Source organism: Malaclemys terrapin, chromosome 9 (genome assembly GCF_027887155.1).
Source record: "Malaclemys terrapin pileata isolate rMalTer1 chromosome 9, rMalTer1.hap1, whole genome shotgun sequence".
Taxonomy (NCBI): Eukaryota; Metazoa; Chordata; order Testudines; family Emydidae; genus Malaclemys; species Malaclemys terrapin.
In genome coordinates this window covers 89,751,006-89,769,791 of record NC_071513.1, presented here as the reverse complement: position 1 = coordinate 89,769,791, position 18,786 = coordinate 89,751,006, and the positions used below count along the sequence as shown (strand labels likewise).

Genomic DNA, 18,786 nt, shown 5'->3' with positions numbered 1-18,786 from the left:
TCCTCCTTTAATTACTACCCTTTGTAATTACAAACACCAGACACAAACTGAGGGAAAATTACAAAACAAGTTTATTAAAGCCTAACATAAACACTGCAACCTAAGTATGTACAAAACCCCCACAGGGGATTATAAAAAAAGAATTGAACTATCTACACATAACAGAAGGAAAAACACTTTGTATATACAGGAAAAATACTTCAATAATAACTTAACCCAAATCAATTACTAGTTCTTATCTAGACCTATTTCTGTAAGTCTTACCAACAGCCTCTCACAAAGTCCAGTCTTGTAATCCTTACTCAGGGCTTTTCTACACTTGGAACTTACCAAAATAATTATTGCAGAGTAGCTCTTCTGGTATAACTCACCATTCTGGAATAGCTAGCTATTTTGGTAAATTTCCAAGAGTAGTCAAGCCCTCAGGCAAAACTTCCATTAAAGTTAGTGGACTTGCTGAGATTTGGATCACACTAGAGATATTCTTTAGAAATCTTTTTCAAGATTTTAAAGAAATTTTAATGCTCCCGCTTTCATTTTTCAGAAAGGAGAAACTTGGTTAACTATTAACGGCATTTGACTATTTAAGATAGTTTTCCCCCTATTCACTCTTTACATGGACCATCAATCCTCTTGATATAACTTCCAGCTCCAAATTGAACTTGAGAGCAGTAAGCCTCCACATAAGAGATGCATGGAAAGTACTCCAGGCATTGTCACAGATATGCAGTAGAGCTCTCTCTCAAAGTTCGACAGCACCCAGCTGGAACTCTTACACATTTTTTTACATTATATGCTATATTAAATTAATATATTTAAGGGAAATGAACTCAGCAGCTGAGTCATTTTCATCAAAGTTGAGGATAAGAATTGGTACTCAAGAGTACAGATCATTAAATTATTGCTGCCAAGAGAACAACTTTATTGGAACCTGTGTATTCTGTGAAGAGAGGTTTAAAACCGTTGTCTTGTAAAAATGATGATCTTCCTGTGTATAAAGAAAACTAAATGAGTAATATAAAGCAAATGTCACCTCTATAAATATCTAAACTGGATCCAGTATAAATCTAAGCACTGATTTTTTTTTTTAAAGTCTGAAATGTAAGAATACTGTAGTAATCTAAAATTTTAGAAATATAAAAACAGTTGAAACAAACATTCTTATGGAATGCATATTCTACATAGGAATGTGTTTTTCAGAGTTAGTTTGCTCTTCTGGTAATATATGCATTACTCAGTAATTCTGAACAAGTTAAAAAAAAAAGTTTAAGTAATAGCACATCAGAAGAGATGTACTTTAATACATTTAAAGATGAACTTGCCAAATAGCAGTGTAACCATATGAGTTGGCAGAGCGCTTAAGACGGCTTTTCTTTTGTGCAATACTAATTACTGAAACTGCGTTCATCCTTATACCTTTGCTGTATTTTTGGTCAGAAAATGCAGCCTTAGATCTGGTCACATGGAGTGGACCTTTGTCACTTATATTCAAGGCCCTGCTTTTTGGTGCGATTCTTCAGTCACAGAATTACCAGTTGGCCACGGAATCCTTGAGAGATTACGAGGGAAAAAAAACAAAGATTTCAAAAGAATGAAAAAAGCCACACTGCGCACCACTGAAAACCCAAAATGATTCATCCAATGTCCTTCAGCACATGAGTGTAGGACAGTAGATGCTGGCAAATGCTGTAATGGAGATAAGTGCAAAGTGAAGGTCAGGAAGCAATGGCAAGGATTGGCTTCAGTGCAGTGAGACGACTCTTGGGAGACTTGGTTGTACTTCATAATGTCCAGTAACCCTCAACAGCAAATTGACCACATGTAATTAAGCATTAAACAATCAAAAACTGTTTTACACATGTCACATTTAAAATTATAAACAACAAAAGATGAAAGGTCTATTTAAAAGGTACAGACAAAGGAAAACAGACACATGGATAAAGAAAGCAACAAATAAAAGACAGAGCCATGCCCAGGATTCAGGATAAATCCACTAAGAAATTTTTCACAAGGCCCTTTTAATTAAGGTGAAGATGAGTTGTTATATGGAGTAGAGTAAGAATTATATTAAGAGGCATCTTCTATGCTCTTCTGTTTACCACGGCCTAGACCCAAGGCACCAATGCAGATAAAATGGTATCAACAAATAACCAACCAACAAAGAATGCACTTAAATAGCACAGGTGCTGTTTATCTGACTGGAGAAAACATGCCTTTGTCGCTCTTTATTTGATGATTCTTGACAGTTCTAAGATTGACTTGGTGAGGCATAAAAACACTCCCACTAATCATAATGGAGCTTAAGCAGTGACAGTGTCAGACACCAGAAACACTGCTTGTAAAAGAAAAAGCTAATGTAAACTCCTTGGGCCAGGCTTACAGACAATGTGGTTCAAGCTGCAGTAGCCACAGTTGGATATCAATAGAGGTAGAAGAAGATCTGGATAACTCAAGAGATATGACGTCTCACTGAGGAAGGAAAGGTTTCAGAGTAGCAGCCATGTTAGTCTGTACCCGCAAAAAGAACAGAACAGAAGTACTTGTGGCACAAGTACTCCTGTTCTTTTGGAGGAAGGAAAGATATTGAAAGGAAAAATCCTGAATGCTAAAACCAACCAGAGTACTGGACAAAGCAGAGGAGTGCATGAAAGCAGACAAAGCGGTGAAAAGCAACACAAGGGCAGAAGAATGAAGATACACTGAAGATCTAGCAGCTGAAGCTGCTGCTATTATGGGATATCAGAGCTATTTACCAAGTGATTAAAATCCTGTGTGTCAATTTCAGACTAGGACATGGGCCAATAAAAAGCAAAGATGGAAAAATGCTTACAACTGAGGTAGAACAGAAAAATTAATGGGCAGAGCATTCACAGAAGTCCAACAGACCAAGGTCGACTTCAGCACCAGATTTCCATTTAAACATGCAAACCTGACCAACTTGACGTTAACATCAGTCCAAGAGACATGACAGAAGTACAGGCCACAATCAGGAAGCTGAAAAAAATAACAAAGCAGTAGTAGATGATCAAATCACTGCAGAAATGCTAAAAACATTTGATACCATCACCTTAATGAAACTGACAGAGCTGTTCAATAAAGTTTGGGAAAAAGAGAAGCCGCCTGACCAATGGAAATATGGAATCATTGTCGGAATGTCCAAAAGGGGTGATCTTATTGACTGTAACAACTGAAAAGGAGTTACACTACTCTGTTGCAGGGAAAGCCTTCTGTAGTGAGATTCTAAACAGGATGAAAGAGGCAGTGGATGCAAAGCGTAGAAAACAGGCTGGATTCAGGCCCAAGAGACTCTGTGTAGACCAGATATTCAGTTAAGGGACTACCACAGAAGAAAGTATAGAATGGCAAGCTCTCCTCAACAATTTCACTGATTTTTTTTTCAAAAGGCTTCCCCCCCAAAGATAGACATACATTATGGACTATTCGTTCTTCACTCCTATGGAAACCCAGCTAAAGTCATAATCATCATCAAGGCCACGTACAGAGATGTGAAGTGCTCTGCAAGGGTGAACACCCAGACAACTGAATGGTTCAGTGTGGACACTAATGTGAAACAGGGCTGCATTTTATCACTGCTGTTGTTTAGCATTGCCATAGACTGAATATTGAAGAAGTGAATTAGCAACTCTAACACTGGTATAGCGTGGGGGAGTTGGCAAATGTCTAGAAGGCCTAGACTTTGCTGATGATATCATGCTGAATGACACCCATGAAAAGTTACTAATAAAGACAGACAACCTTGCCGCCAACAACAACAGGCCAATCAGGGCTCAAAATTAGTCATGCTAAAACAAACATCTTTGAAACCTAGATTTCAAGCAGTAATATTATTACTGGCAAAAATATCAAGAAAGTAAACCCATTCATCTACCTTGGCAGCACCATATTGACCAATGGACATCACAAGAAGGAAGTGACATCAAGAATAGGAAAGGCACCCACAGCAACCATTACTAACCTTAATATGGAAAATCAGACCAAAACTGAGAATTTTCAATTCTAATGTAATCTCAGTGCTAACATATGGCTGTGACAGATGGAGATCTACCAAATGGTTAGACAGAAAACTAGACACCATTGAAAATAAGTGCCTATGTAAGATTCTGGAGAGTGAGAAAGACTTCATTACCAATGAAGAGATCCATGAAATCAATCAGCAACTCATTTCCACCACACTCAGAAGGAGCCCTGAACATATATGGGGCATGTACTCTGGATGTCAACACTAAGACTCCACATGAAGCTGTTCAGTGGAAACCAACTGGTGTGAGGAAATAAGGAGTCCAAGAGAAACCTTAAGAAGAACCTTTAGCAGAGAGGGAGGGCAGAATAGTTTGTCTCAGCACCATACAGCAGACAGAAGCAGCAGCAAAAGACAGAGGAATTGAAGAGCCTAATATCTGCCCTGTGTGCCAACCGTGGCACAAAAATGTTTGTTTAAAAAAAAACCAGAAAAACAACAAACCTTTATCACATGGGTCTTGTTACAAACTGCAGCAACTGCCTAAAACTGCACTACTGGCATGGGAAATAAAGCAGTAGATAAACACTGCATTTATTTTTTAAGGAAATGTTTTTCTATTATGCCCTCCTGAATTCTGGCATGGAATAGTAAGAGCCCATTGTGGGTAACCCCAAAGTTTAGGGCCTCTGGTCAATCTTCTTTACTAAAACACCCCCATCTTTAGCTTTCATTTAATTTTTTTAGAGTAAATTTATTGCTCATATATTGTAAGCTCATCAGGGCAGGAACGGTCTCCCCTGATGTGTCTGTACAGTGCTTAACCCAAAGGGGCTCTGATTCTGACTGGGAGTTCTAGGTGCTACTGTAATATTAATATTATGATGATGAAAGTCAGACATGTGCTACCCATGGCTCCTCACAGCTAACTCAACACACCTTCTTACTTACAATAATCCAATAATGCTTCAAAAACATTTCACCAGAGAACTGGCCCAGTTGCCATCATATACTCCTCTGACATTGGCCTGGAGTTTGGGAGCCTGTATTTAATAAATTTGTCATGCAATTTTTTTTAAACAAGGCTGTGTACAAGGACCACACCTGTGAGTTAAAGTATTTAAAGTAAACAAAAATATGGCTTGAAAGTCTGCTCACAAATGACACTAACATTTTAGTTCTGCATGAGCATTGGAGGAGATCTCCAGAGTACAGTTACGTATCTATTTAACAGACGATTCTTAAGGCAGGTGCTCTGGAAAGGTATTTCCTCCTAGGAAATGTCAGTGGTCAATTACAATGGTAAATATGATTTCGGATTAGCAAAATGTAACAAGAAGTGAGAAACAGCACTGCACAGTGTAGATACATTACCAAATGTCTTCACTCAAATGAATGAGTAAGAGTAAGTCCAACAGCTTGGATGATGATGTTCACCTTACCAATAATGTGTGTGTTCACTACCAGGATTGTCTTGTTGATTCCTATATCGCACAGTCAGTACAACTGCTGCAGGAAAATAAACTGAGGTTCTGAATATCCAGTTACAGCAGACCTCAGCAATGTGTCTGAGGAAGGAGACTGATTACCAGTTAGAGGCAGCAGCATCTGATGGTCTTCCGTCCCAATGGGAAGAGAAAGTGGTAAAGACATCTCAGAAGGCTTCACATCTGCAGATTCTGACAAAGGGCTTTTCTGATTCTGAATGGATTCTTCCTCATTGTAGGAATTATCAACTGTGTTAGAATCAAGGGTGGTTTCAGATCCTCAAAACAAAACAAAATTTGTAACATTTATTCATGAGGAAAAAGCAAAATGCCTGCAATTAATGTAAGGAAAAGTACACTAGTGACAGGAAAAACAGTTGAGTGGGTGAGGTAAATTAAGATATGAACCTTTTTTATCCATCAAAAAACCTCAACGCTCCCCCAACATCAAATGATAAAATCATAGGAATGGAAGGAAACTTGAGAAATCATCTAGTCCAGTCTCCCTCTCTCCCCACCCCGGAAGCAGGAACAAGTACACCTACTTCAGTCCCCTTAGAACACTTTGTTACAACTATTCTCTTCTAGGGAACAAACACTGGATAGAGAACTGCTCAAAATTCAAAAAGGGTGATCTGCAGCACGGCAAAGCTATCCCTTTCATCCAGCTGGCTGGTAGGCTTAAAAAAAGAGTTCTTTAAGTGTAAGCATTTGGGGTGTCTGAAACTGCCTGAAACTCAGCCACCAAGCCAGTCTGAGCTTAGTCTGAGCTTTAAGTATCAAGTCCCTGGTGCCTGTGTCCAGGTCGTGACAACTTGAGAAGTGATACATCACAACAGAGCCTCCATTATATGGGCCATATTAGAGTAACAAATCCTTATTGTCACAATTAGGATTTGTTACTCTACTATGGGGAAAATCAGCAGGGATTCCCTGAAATATTCTAGCAGTGGGCTGTAGAACCTTGGGCAAGTCAGGCATCACCTCTTTCAATTAACACAGTGCTAGGAAGAACAGAACTTTTGCAGGAGAAGGTTGTTTTTACACAGTCATTGTCTAGAGTACAAGTGCACTAGAAAAATCAGTTTTGTTCAGGTCTCAGCTGAAATGGGTGACAATGGATCTTTCATTAAACTTTCACATATGTCTCCCCTGCCCCTGAATCCTTGTAGGGCTTTGAGTCAGGCCCTGCTGAGGCTAGATAAGGATATTAATTAATCGTGCCATGCCAATACAATATTATGGTAGCATGCAAGGGCCACAAACTAAGCAAAGGTTTGCAGTTCTCTTGTTGATGCTACTTTAACTCTTCTCTCCCTGCCACCACTTTTGCTTCTTTCTCACCTCATCATCCATGTGTCCACATACTCAGCCTGCACCACACTCCAGCTCCTTCAGCCTGGCCCTCCTTTGCTTGGCAGCCTCTACATCGCTCTCCCAACCTGTCTCTTCACTATTATTCCAGCTCCACTTCCACCAAACCCTCTCCAGCAGCTTACAGCTTGTCTCTCCCTGACACTCCCTTCCTTTATCTACTAGATCCTCCCAATCCATCTTCTACATGCAATTTCACTAGTCCATGATCCTCAAAGCTGCAATTGCACGTTACTTCTCCTCATTCTGCTAGTCTCTCCCCTGTACTGTCTGGGCCAGCCCCTGTGATTTCTTTTTTTAAACAACTAGAGGCAAGGGGGTTGTGGTATTAATGCACTTAAGTATGGACAGATGTGATCCACTGTAAGAAGGCATGCCAATCTGGAGGGAGGTTGTTTACATTATCATCTGAACTGCCCACATACAACTCCTCCATGCTCAGTACTGTAAGCTATCTGTATAACAAAGTTACTGCCATTCAAACACTTGCATGTAAATCTAGAAAGAACAGGTCTAGGTATAACTGAGAAATATTTTTTAGGATAGAATTCCTAATTGTAAGCATTGCACCAGCTGTCTATCTGAGCTTGCATGCCTGTTAATCCAGCTCAGACATGGATTAACTTTGACTATATAAAAAAAACCAAACCCAACAAACCCAGCATCTTTAACCATTGCATAAAGGAACATTTGGGCCTATAAAGAATCAGGAAAAGTAATTCCTGAAATTGGTGTGTCTCATTCACCTCAAATCTAGACCTGTGAGAGCCATCAGAATGTGGGGTAGAGCCATACTGAATAGGATTCACAAAAGTCTTTTGTGACCCAGATGACTTTCACAGCTGTCTTAGAGCACAAATCTTTCAGTTTTATTAGATGAGACCAGATTTTTAAACATTAATAGTCTTGTCAGCAGCCCCCCACTCCCTATTGACAGTAGTGGCTTAACACTATAGTCACTGCATTTTCTTTAACATTGCGCCAGGACCTTCCATTTTAAAGCCTGCTTTTTTCAATCCTTATCTGAAAGATTGGGGTGCCATTAGAGCAGATATTCTAGGCATTAAACAGAGCTACTAGCCAGACCTCTTTTCTTATCTAATTTTATGTTACATTTAAAAACATTTATTCAGCACTAAAGCAGAATTGTTATTCTATGACCCCAAAAATTCATTTTTACAAGACTAACACTTACCTGTGTGAACTTTTGTTTTGTGCTTTTTTAAATTTTTTATATCTGTGTAAGAATTTCCACACAGTTCACAGATAAATGGTCTTTCACCTGAAAAATGGTTTGACAGTTAGAAATGCAGAACATAATTGCAAAATGACAGAGAAAAACTATTTCTTAAGCTGTCTATAGGACAAAAGGCAAAATAACTGCAATGAAAATTACTTTAACAGCTTTATGAACTAAACCCATCTAAAAACACTATCCAGAATGAAAACATTCAAAGAAAGACGAGATGAAAATGGTGAATACAGGTCTGACTGCTTCATTTGAAGCAGATCATACACCCAACTTGTCTTTGTACAAATGTTTATCTGAAAACTAATACTGCAACGTGAATATTTTCTTCCCATGTTACTCCATTTACAATGCTTTACAGAGAGACCGCACTTTATAATCCAAGGAATGGATAAAAAAGTATAATCTCTATTTTACAATTGAGGAAACAGAGACTCCAAGAGGTTAAGTGGCACGCTGACTCACACAGAGGAAGTTTAGCATCAGAGTTCCTGATTCCCTGTTCTGCTGAAGTCTTGTTATTTTAGATTTACAACACTTTAGATTTAAAGAAAAACCATCTAATCAATTTTTAAATGAGTTAACACAGATTCACAGTGTGTCCTCTTAATTTATGTCTCAACTATAGCACAGTACATCATATTTTAAATGCAAAAGAGCACCCTGAAAAAAATTTACACACAGGAAGTGGCCTATCTGGAAACTGACCTGTATGAGACCGAAAATGTTTATTGAGCTCTCCTGAGGAAATAAAACTTTTGCCACAAATGCCACATATATATGGTTTCTCTCCTGAAGGGTACAAAAGGTGGTTAGTATTTCAATATACAGACATGTGTATGTAAAATACATATTAAACAGTCAATGTACAATGGTGTGAAGAGCTCCCCAAACCGCAATGAAAATTCAGATTTGCAACACTAAGCAACCCTCAAGGAAAGGCCCAAAGAACGAGCTGACCTGACTCTGGTACTTTCTCCTATACAGATGCCATACCCACTAAAGCAGACTCCATTACTCCACTCCTCCCCAAATCCAGCTCTTTAGACTCCCATATCACTAATTGCTCCCTTTACCTCCTCCGCTGCAGCCAACCCTCTCCAAGACAGAGCCCCAATTTACGCCAGCTCACTCAGCAGCCCATTTATCCTCACCTGTATGTTTTCGAGAATGAGTGATCAGAGAACTGGACACTGCAAATGCTTTCCCACAGGTGTCACACACATACGGCTTCTCTCCTGTATGGCGACGAACATGGTACGTCAGCGTGCTGGCCTGAGCAAACCTCTGCCCACACCTATCACACACGTAGGGCTTCTCACCACTGTGCTTCCTAGTAAGAAACACATGCCTTAGAGAATCCCACACAAGATGACAGGAACTTTGTATTACACCAGTTAATATCTTATATCTGGCCTCACTATGGTGATATTTTGTGGCCTAACAGGAGTAAGATTAGAGTTTAGTTTTCAGATGGAAGTTTCTCACTCTCAGTCAACAGAAAGAGTCCCACTGACTTCAGTGGCTGTTGGATCAGGCTAAGGGCATTGCACAGGCAATAGGTCAACCCTGAGAAGTAAGCAAGACTTGTGTCACTCTAGTATGAAATCTGACTACCAACAACACTGACAGCCACTGCAGAGAGACATGTTGTACTCTTCCCTGCCAGAGAATATAAATGGATTCATCCCTTCGCCGAAACAATAATGGCAGAGAAGTTCTCTTCTCTCAGTATGGTTAGAAAGGGAAGAAATTACCAAATGCAACAGGGGCGCTAAGATGAATGATCCCACATGGACTGCTGTTCCAAATCACTACTTTGGGTGGAAGAAGCATGCCGAGTACATACACTAACTAGTCTGCAATGAAGACCTGGAGCTGAAAGTAGGGAAGGACTGGGAATGACAAAAACAAATACAACATTTCTTTAGGCCTGATCCTGCAAGTGCGCACACACACACACTGAACTTCCTGCGCAAGTAGTTGTTTAAGTCAACTATTCACATGCATGAAACTAAGCTTGTGCATAAGTGTTTGCAGGATCAGGGCTTTAGTTAGTACTTTCACTCACCTCGCATGGATCTTCAGATTGCTTGAAGTTGCAAACTGCAGATTGCATACATCACATTTATATGGTTTCTCTTCTCCATGATGCATGCGACTGTGGAAAACTAGCTGGCATTTCTGGGCAAAGCCTTTGTCGCACAATTCACATTTGTATGGCTTCTCCCCTGGGAAAGAGAAACTGTTACCCTTCCCGTCTTGGTGTCTATGTAAGAAAGCCTTCAATTAAGTTAGTCGCCCCAAACTCAGGAGTTGACCCTCGTAGTTCTTGTTTAGTGATGCCACATAGCATCCAACAATCAAGCAGCTGAGTTTGCACATTCTGAGAACTGCAGCAGATAATTTTTTAAAAGCATCACCATTTGAAAATTCTCTGGTAATTAACTATTCGTTTTAATAAAATCTGTTCTTCACAATGAATACTAGCACTGCACTGTCAGTAGGCAGAGAATCATTCTGGCTATTTGAGATGGAGGAGACCTGTTAGGTTATCTGGTCTGTCCAACTAGTATGTTCTTCAGTTCTTGCTAATATTTCCGTAGTGTCTGCTGCAGCATGCTAACAGCAGTTCCATGACCATTCACTATTTTTAATTGATATTAGGGCACTCGCTAATAAATATGTGCTAAGTACTATTCCTAGGTCTCACGTGACTGTATAGTAGGAGAACATGAGTTTATGTTACTATGGTAGTGCAGAATCTGTTAGTAGGCAGAGGTTTCAGAGAGCCTTAAATTTAATACATAATGCCATAGATCAAGGCTTGACAAAAAATAAATTACCGGACACCTGCTCTCCAGAGGACTAAACCTGCCATCCAGTGGCTGATACAAATGATAAAGTTTCCCAACCATCCATGCAAAGTCTAGGTGCAAGAACCAGGAAAGGGAAATGCACTGCTGAGGTTTCTACCAAAAACACTGTCCTTGAACCCTGCTCAGGGGCTCCAACTTTCATATTAGACTCTGGCTAGTCAGCGTCTGGTACATTTGAAGCCCTCCCCCTTGACTACTGGAAGGGAAAGGAGTTCTTCTCTCAGCCCACCCTTACAGCCTTTTATTTCCCCCTACTCTACTCCTTCCTGAGATTCCTGGAAATAGCTCCATTGCCTGAATCTGCCCAAAGAGGAGCATAATGAAACTGAAATCATTTTAGGAAGTTTCACTACTCCCCTAGAGTCCTGAATAACAGCAGTAAAAGGCACCCATGTGTAAACAGTTTTACTCTGTCACCTACTGAGAAGGCTATGAGCAGCAGCAGCAAAGGCACTGGGGCTCTCTGCAGACAGCACAGCATCAATTCATATTTGGAAGGTTATTCTCATAACCATGTGCTATAAACTTTATGTAATTAAATGAAAGCTCAAATTCTGTAATAATTTATGGCTTAGCAATGCACTATAAACAAGATATCACTGTCGAAGTTTCCTACTTGCCATTCGGAATTGGATTTTTCAACCCCTGATGTTATCAAACTCTATCTGGTACATCAAGACTTGACAGACATAAATAGCTGCACAGATTACTATATTGTGCACATCATGGAAATCTGAAAGCCAGTGAACTAATAAATTATAAATGCCATTAATGTCACATAGCAAGAAAGGAGAGTCTGATCTCTTGTATATTAGTCAGACATTTTCTGCATTGCACTCCACTTATTTACCTTACAAGAATAAAGGATTGAATCAGATCTGTGCTGGGACTTCAGGAAGTCAAGGTATTCCCTACAGGGTGCTTTGACTGCAGTGCTATCCTTTCTAGCTATACTATTTTTCTAGACACATTCTAGTTTCTATTTTTAGAAATTACAGACTGGTGGAATGCAATTAGCACTGACCAGCAGTTACCATCCAAATATACAGAGCGTCAGCATGAAGATTCAAAGCTTCTGAAACATATTAGAAGAAAACAGGGCTCCTTTTTAGTTATGCTTCCCCATGCTATCATTAAAAACAGAAGAAGCCCTTATAAACAAGACCAAAGCTTACCTGTGTGCGTTCTGACATGTGTTTTCAGCTGATTACACTGTGTAAATGCTTTCCCACAGAGTTGACATACATAAGGCTTTACTCCTTTGTGTATTCTCATGTGTCGTCGTAGACTACTGGCTTCTGAAAATATTTTCCCACAAGTGTTGCACACTGGTTTGGCCTTGGAGTATTTCTGATCAAGTTCTTCTCCAGAGCTCTCCAGTTGGTAAGAGTTCTTTTCACTAGCTATATTAGACATACTATGTTCTTTCAATGCACAGTTCTGCTGTGGCTTCCCCCATTTTTGTTTCACTGTAATAGTCTGAACCAAAACATCTTGTGCTGCAAAAGTTTCACTTTCCACCACAGACGCTAGCTGTAGCTCTGAGTTATCGCTGCCTTGGGCAGCTTGTTCCGTTATCTGTGTGGCAAGTTTATTTGCATCTAAAAACATATCAACTGATGAGTTCTCAATTATGTCATTCTGATATTGCACTGGTTTATTCTTCATGTTTTTCTGAGAGTTAAAAGTCTTTTTTCGCTTTCTGGTCTGAGTAGATTTCTTTTCTAAACCCACTTTTTTTGCTTGTGGCTGAACTGAGTCTGCAGAAGGGGCATCTGATTTCTCTCGATTATTGTAATCTCGAAGAGTGAGGAGGCAAGTCTGTTGGTTCAGTTCAATGTTTCCTGTAATACTAGAAATCTCTGTAGAGGAGGGATTAGCAATAAAAGCAAAGTCTTCCATCTTTATTTTACATTTAGTGACCACCTCCTCCACTTTGAGATAGTCAGCAGCCTGGTGAATTTCTTTAACATTCCAACTGCAAGGAAACAAGGCTAAATGACAATACTCTGGACAAAGAAAACCTGTATCTCTAAGAATCAATATAAATAAATACTAAGATTTTTACATGGCTGTTCTCTTATTTAAAAATAGTTTCATGGTTAAAAAAATATAACTACTGTCAGGGGAGAATCTAACAAAATCTAACTTTATATCTTTGACATTTTGAGATTAAACAACACTGATATAGGATAGGAGACATACAAGCTGACAAAAATAATTCTATAGTGGTTTCATTCAAGGATCTTAAAGCACTTCACAGACAATGAATAAAACCTCAACACCTCTGTGAAGTAGGTATTAGCCCCATTTTACAGACAAAATTGTTTTCAAATGGTCATTACCGTGGATCAGTGGCAAAGACAGGAGTAAAACCCAGGAAGTAGAGCTTTAGGCCACTATACTTTTGCTATACCTGAACAGAGGTCAACCTATACTGATTTAAAAAAAATGTGTTATACAGTATTGTAACAAATAACTACCTCTGGAGCTCACAATGCTCGAATACAAAATCAGTGGTAAACAACGTGATTTTAGTATGGTAATAGGTTACCCAAAGGACAGGTTTTAAATAAAGCTATTCTCTGTCAACACAATATAAAAAGCAACTACTTTCGTAAAATAAAATGACTAAGAATTATACAGATCACCTTAGTCTAAGCTTACATGGGTTCATTAGAAATGCAAAAGGGAAAAAAGGATGATGATTAAAAAAAAAAGAAAAGCAGTGAAGTTCAGCAGGTCAGCCCAAGTTTTGATATTCTGAATATTCCTTCATGTGAAATAATATGCAATACTAAAGTGAGTAAAACAGAATTTACCACAAGTGTTCTTTCAACCCCTTTTTTCTTATCTCCTTCCCATTCTCCTTTCTTGTCTTATCTTTCTTTCCTGCCTTTCTTCTTGTCCATCTATTTTCTCCTCCTCTTCCTCTCTTCATTAAGGGCAAGACCAGCAGTTACAGAAGCATTCTAAGGATGCTGCAGTGGTTTGTAAAAGCACTTTCTTAAAGAAAAACTGCAGTAATTTGTTTTAATAGCTTTGAAAGATAAATATTAACTACAGAATATCTTGAACACAACACCCCAAGTTAGTTCAGCAGTAGGGTGGCACAGTTCAAATCACAACAAGCCAGGAAATACAAAACTAAGGTTCCATCTATTGCGTTAACTTGTCTGCACTGCTGACGGAACATTAAATTATATTATACGTAAGGTACATGATTTTACCACAAAAAGATACACAAAGAATAGAAAATACCGTGGAAACTATTAAAAACTAGACATTTATCATGGTACATGAGATATAGCCTGGTCTAATAGGGACTACCAAAAATACAATGGTATAAAAAGTAAAAACAGTGGTGCTGTAAAAAAATCCATTTTTTTAATAACGCCCACTGTACTAAATATGTGCAGTGTGGCAGAACTAATGATGCTCTTACATTGCCTGACTTTTTGTCATTTTATTTGTGCAACCAAGATGCTGTATTAACAGTTTTACATTCAATTTCTGCCAGAGTGGATCCAATTGCAGGATCAGAGCCTAAATAACTAAAAACTGCTTTTTTTGGTACTCAGAGGTAGTGATTAGAATACCTTGTATTATACAAGTTTTCCTCTCAAGCACTGATTGCAGAGTGAAATTGTCTATGGCTCCAATCCTTTAACTACTTCTGCATGGAAGCAATTGTTTTCTTTCCCCACATGAACAACAGGAAAAACTGACTACACACAAAGTGATGTAAAGTGCACAAAGTTAATAACTAGAATGTGGAGAAATATTTGTTCTCTAATCACTTTCGGGTACAGTAATAAGAGGCGTTACTTGTAACAGTAAGAGGTAAAACAAATTCATACAGAAGTGCAATTTTTGAATTGATGGTGTCCCTAAACTATCTATCACAGGGTGAATGTCCCCTTTAAGAGGAAATGGATCCAGTTCACCTGTGACTAGTTAGCTGCCTCCCAACAGGGCCTGACAGAAGGCACCTTGCTTCTATAAAGACCGTGGCAGCAGTTGAGAAAAGGGAGCATGTCAGAGTTACTTGGAGTGTGCTACATAAAACAATGATAGTTGGGAGCTTCTTGTGAAGAGAAAGATATGTAGGAAACTGTTGGGAGAGTGAAGTAGATGGGAGTTGTTGGAAAGAACTGGCCAGATGAGGAAACCCTGAGAAATAGAGGACTCATATAGAAGCCTCAAGGTAAAGGGGAAGAACTAGCTCAGAGTAGGCCAAGCCCATGAACTAGAGAACTGATTCTAGAGGGGGGTTCCCATAAGAAGGGGTAGGACTTGCAAGCAGAGGAGCCTGGGGAATGAAACATTGTGGAGAGTATGTGGCAGAGATGTGGCAGCTTAGGCATAGGAATTGGAGAAGAGGGACTATTTACTCTTGGGTGATCAGCCAGGAGTGTAGACCCGGAGGATTGCTGCATTTCAACCTGCCTTATTTTGGGATTTTTTAGAACTGTATTACTCAGAGGGACCTGCTGAAGGTTGAAATTCTATTAATAAGTTATACCTAGAAGAAGAGCTTCACTTAGACATAGAAGGACAACAGTCCTTTCCTGGGTGGGGAAAGGTGACCTTCAGGATGATCCATGGAGGAAAAGATGGGCAACTCACTAGCCCAGGAGATTGTAGGAGAATTTGAGGGAGGACTAGCCCTGACCCATCATGGTTGATTACAGGAGGGTGCTCTTGTGGTGCTGAGTTCTGTTTCATCTTCTCTCAAATACTGGTATTTGCCTTTCCTGCTTATGCAGCTAGGTCTGTCTATGTATACGAGGAAAAATGGGCTCCTGTACAACCAACATTACTGTGGGGGTTATCCTTCTCCTCCCAGAAATTAAGTGGAATGGATTTTTTTAATCTCAATCCAGAGAGCCAGAGTCAAATATGAAAACTCCTACCAGCAAGTCATTTGACCAAATATAGTTTTGAGAAGATTTACATAGATGCTATGGAAAGTTGATTCTAGTTACTACCCTGACAAGGTAGTTAGATGTGAATTTATCTGAAAACCATCTAAATGGCTTCTGGATGGCTTACACAAACTAAGTTTTTATTTTTTTTATATTTATAATAGAGATCAGGGTCACCAAGGTGAGTCTGGCATGCACATAAAGGCTTTGGTGTAGAAATTGAGTAGATGAATGGGAGAGGGGGCAGAGAGAACTACAGCAACTCAATCTGAAAAATGATTAGGTGACAGCAATTGTAAGGGTTAATAATGAGTTTAGATACCTTAGCAAGAGAGAAAATAGGAAACCAATTTCAGTTTTAACAAGCTAGACACTATCACATACTTTGAATAGAAAATAATAAAGGAACCCTAGTTGGTTTATATGCATGGCAGTATTTTAAAAGCCATGTAGACAGCTTTATTCTTTAGTATGTATTGTATCTGAAATTAAATGTGTTCTGCCATAAATTATGACAAAAATCAGTACTGGATCTCTTTAACTTTAAAAAAAAAAAAAGTTACCTGTCAAGGTTTAAGTTTCCTGTGTATATAAACTCCAGGAGTTTCTGAAATCCATCGGCCTTCACTTGAGTCTGATCCAAAATTACATTACTGTCAGAGGCATCCCTGTAAAATGCACCAAAGTACTCGCTGAAGGAGGCAAGCACATTTCTGTGAGCTTTGAACTGGAATTCACCAATAACTACCGTGCAGTCACAAAGAAAGCCTGTCTCTCGCTGCTTGTTCAGCCTCTCTAGAAGGTGCTCACAGTGATGGGAATACTGCATTTTGGTAGAGGGATAGAGCGTCTTGGCCTAAAGAAGCAAAGGAACTTGTTTACAAGTGTAATTTCATGTCTTTCAAACATAGTAAGTTAAGTGGGACAGTGTCCAATACTGTTCCCATGATCATTGCAATGCACCTCACTTTAATATTGTCCTTTGTACAAAATATAAAAAACAGAAACATAGCATTGGATCCCTCTCATTTGTGGGCCAGTTAGTCTTGATGCATACAGAGACAAGGTGTGGGAGCGAAAATGACACATTAGTGTGTGTATATATACAAATGTTCCCCTGCCCCTGAAATCTGAACACTAGGTGAATCATTCATTGGTCCAAGTCTATCAGCCTGATGCTTCTACAGAAATGGTCCTGTAACATGTAAGAAGAATGTTAACGTTTCTAATTGGTGGAGCATCTCCCTACAGAAACAGACTTTTTCCCCCCCATTGGACAGATCATGGGAATGGTTACTATGAACTACTGAGTTCTAGTGCCAGATCTGCAAGTATGTGGCTCTTGGCAAGACTCAACCTCTCTGCATAACTTTCTCCGGGTATACAAGGGGGATAACGTTTACTTACAGCTATGTCACGGGAGTGCTGTGAAGATCAAGGATCCTATCAACTTTTTAAAAGTTTACCTGGCTAGATGCGAGTGCCCTGGCTAGGCCCTCTTTTTACTTTGCTACAGTCAGTAGCAACTGTCAGTGTGGGTCATTAACACAGCAACAAGAGAGAGAGGAAAATATCTGTATAAAGCCAGCACAAGTGCCAGGAGTCTGCATCTCGCTCTTTTAATTACTCCTTGCAAGCAGCCTCAATCTCAAGCAGACCGTGCCCCCTCCCCTGGGGGGCTGGGCAGCACTTTGCCCTGGGCTGCACTAGGCAGGCCTGCCCCGACCCAGCGGTGGGGAAGGAGAGTAAAGTGCCCAGCGTACACGAGGCTTCGCCAAGTAGCAAGGGCCCAGGGCGGCCGCTGTTTGCTTCTATGGCAGTAGGGAGGGGTAAGGGGGCACCTGCTCCTAGACGACTCCATTCTACCCCCGCTCCTCAGTTAGCTGCCTGGGGCGGTTCCTTTGCCCAGTGCCTGGACCCCTACAGTTACTTGGTTCGGTCCGGTCCCCCCGCCCCCATTCTCTCCCACCACCTCAGCCCCCAGCCGACTGGCTCGGCCCAGTCGGTCACCTCCAGGGAGTGGCTGACGCGGCTCTGTCTACACCCACATATACCCCGGGGTGGCTGGTTCCGTCCCATCTGCCGCTGCCACCCCCCCTCCGGAGCCGGGCGATTTAGTCCCGTCCGCTCCCACAGCCCCCAAGATGGGTCGATTCGGTCCCGCCTGCCCATCCCCCAAGCGGCGGAGACAGCTGGGGTGGGGGAGTACTGTACACACACCTGAGGAAGGCGAGACCGAGTCCGTGCACCTCAGGCCGCCATTTTATGATGACAGCACACGCACCGCTTGTCCGCTTCCGGAATATCACTTCCGGTCTCGGCCTTGGAGGTCTCTGCCTCCATCCACATTGGAGCCAACCAGGCTCCACGTTACGTAGTTAATAGGACCTGCCTCCCACAGTGGCACGGCGTCATCCTCCGGTCTCGGTCTTGTGGGGCTGCGGAGGGTGGGATAGAGGTGGTGGGCAGGGCGTGGACAACAATTCCCATCGTGCACCGCAGCACCGCAAGTGGGAGCCCCGATTCAGCGTGGAGCAGTGCATCGTGGGAGATGTAGTTCCGGCAAGGCTGCCCCTCTACTCAGTGGGGGTGACGGGTCATGTGGCTACCAGAAATGGGCTTCCAACGCCGAGATCTGGCAGCTCGTGTTACAAAGTCTGGGTAGCTCCTTCCCATGAGTCCCACGTGTGATTTACAGAGGAGCAGGGGCACAAGCTGCGGATGACCTTGACTAAGTGGGATAGTTTACCAGTTACACAATGTAGCCATACTAGTATAACCCCCGCAGGGGAACTCTTATTTTGCTGTCTGAGTGGCTTTTCACATTAGCTTAAACTTCTTCCCAAGAAACACTGAAAAATTCACACCTTGCCTTAAACTGGTGCGGGAG

General features: G+C 40.8%; 1 protein-coding gene across 4 annotated transcripts; it reads right to left on the bottom strand.

Moving 5' to 3' along the window:
* Positions 1-53: 53 nt before the first annotated feature.
* MYNN (myoneurin) lies at positions 54-18,174 on the bottom strand. Of its 4 annotated transcripts, XR_008446171.1 has the most exons (10): positions 18,117-18,174; positions 16,460-16,752; positions 12,144-12,946; positions 10,161-10,320; positions 9,244-9,422; positions 8,798-8,881; positions 8,036-8,122; positions 5,354-5,745; positions 1,417-1,549; positions 54-988 (listed from the first exon to the last, which is right to left on the bottom strand). XR_008446171.1 is itself a non-coding variant. In XM_054039511.1 (9 exons), the coding sequence occupies exons 2-9, from the start codon at positions 16,723-16,725 to the stop codon at positions 1,521-1,523; spliced, it is 1,785 nt and encodes a 594-aa protein (XP_053895486.1). In that variant the 5' UTR covers positions 16,726-16,752; positions 18,117-18,174; the 3' UTR covers positions 54-1,520. The 4 variants fall into 4 exon arrangements, 1 of the variants encoding a protein (XP_053895486.1); XR_008446170.1 differs by having other exon boundaries at positions 54-1,549; XR_008446172.1 differs by lacking the exon at positions 18,117-18,174 and adding an exon at positions 13,791-13,949 and having other exon boundaries at positions 54-1,549; positions 16,460-16,542.
* Positions 18,175-18,786: the final 612 nt, after the last annotated feature.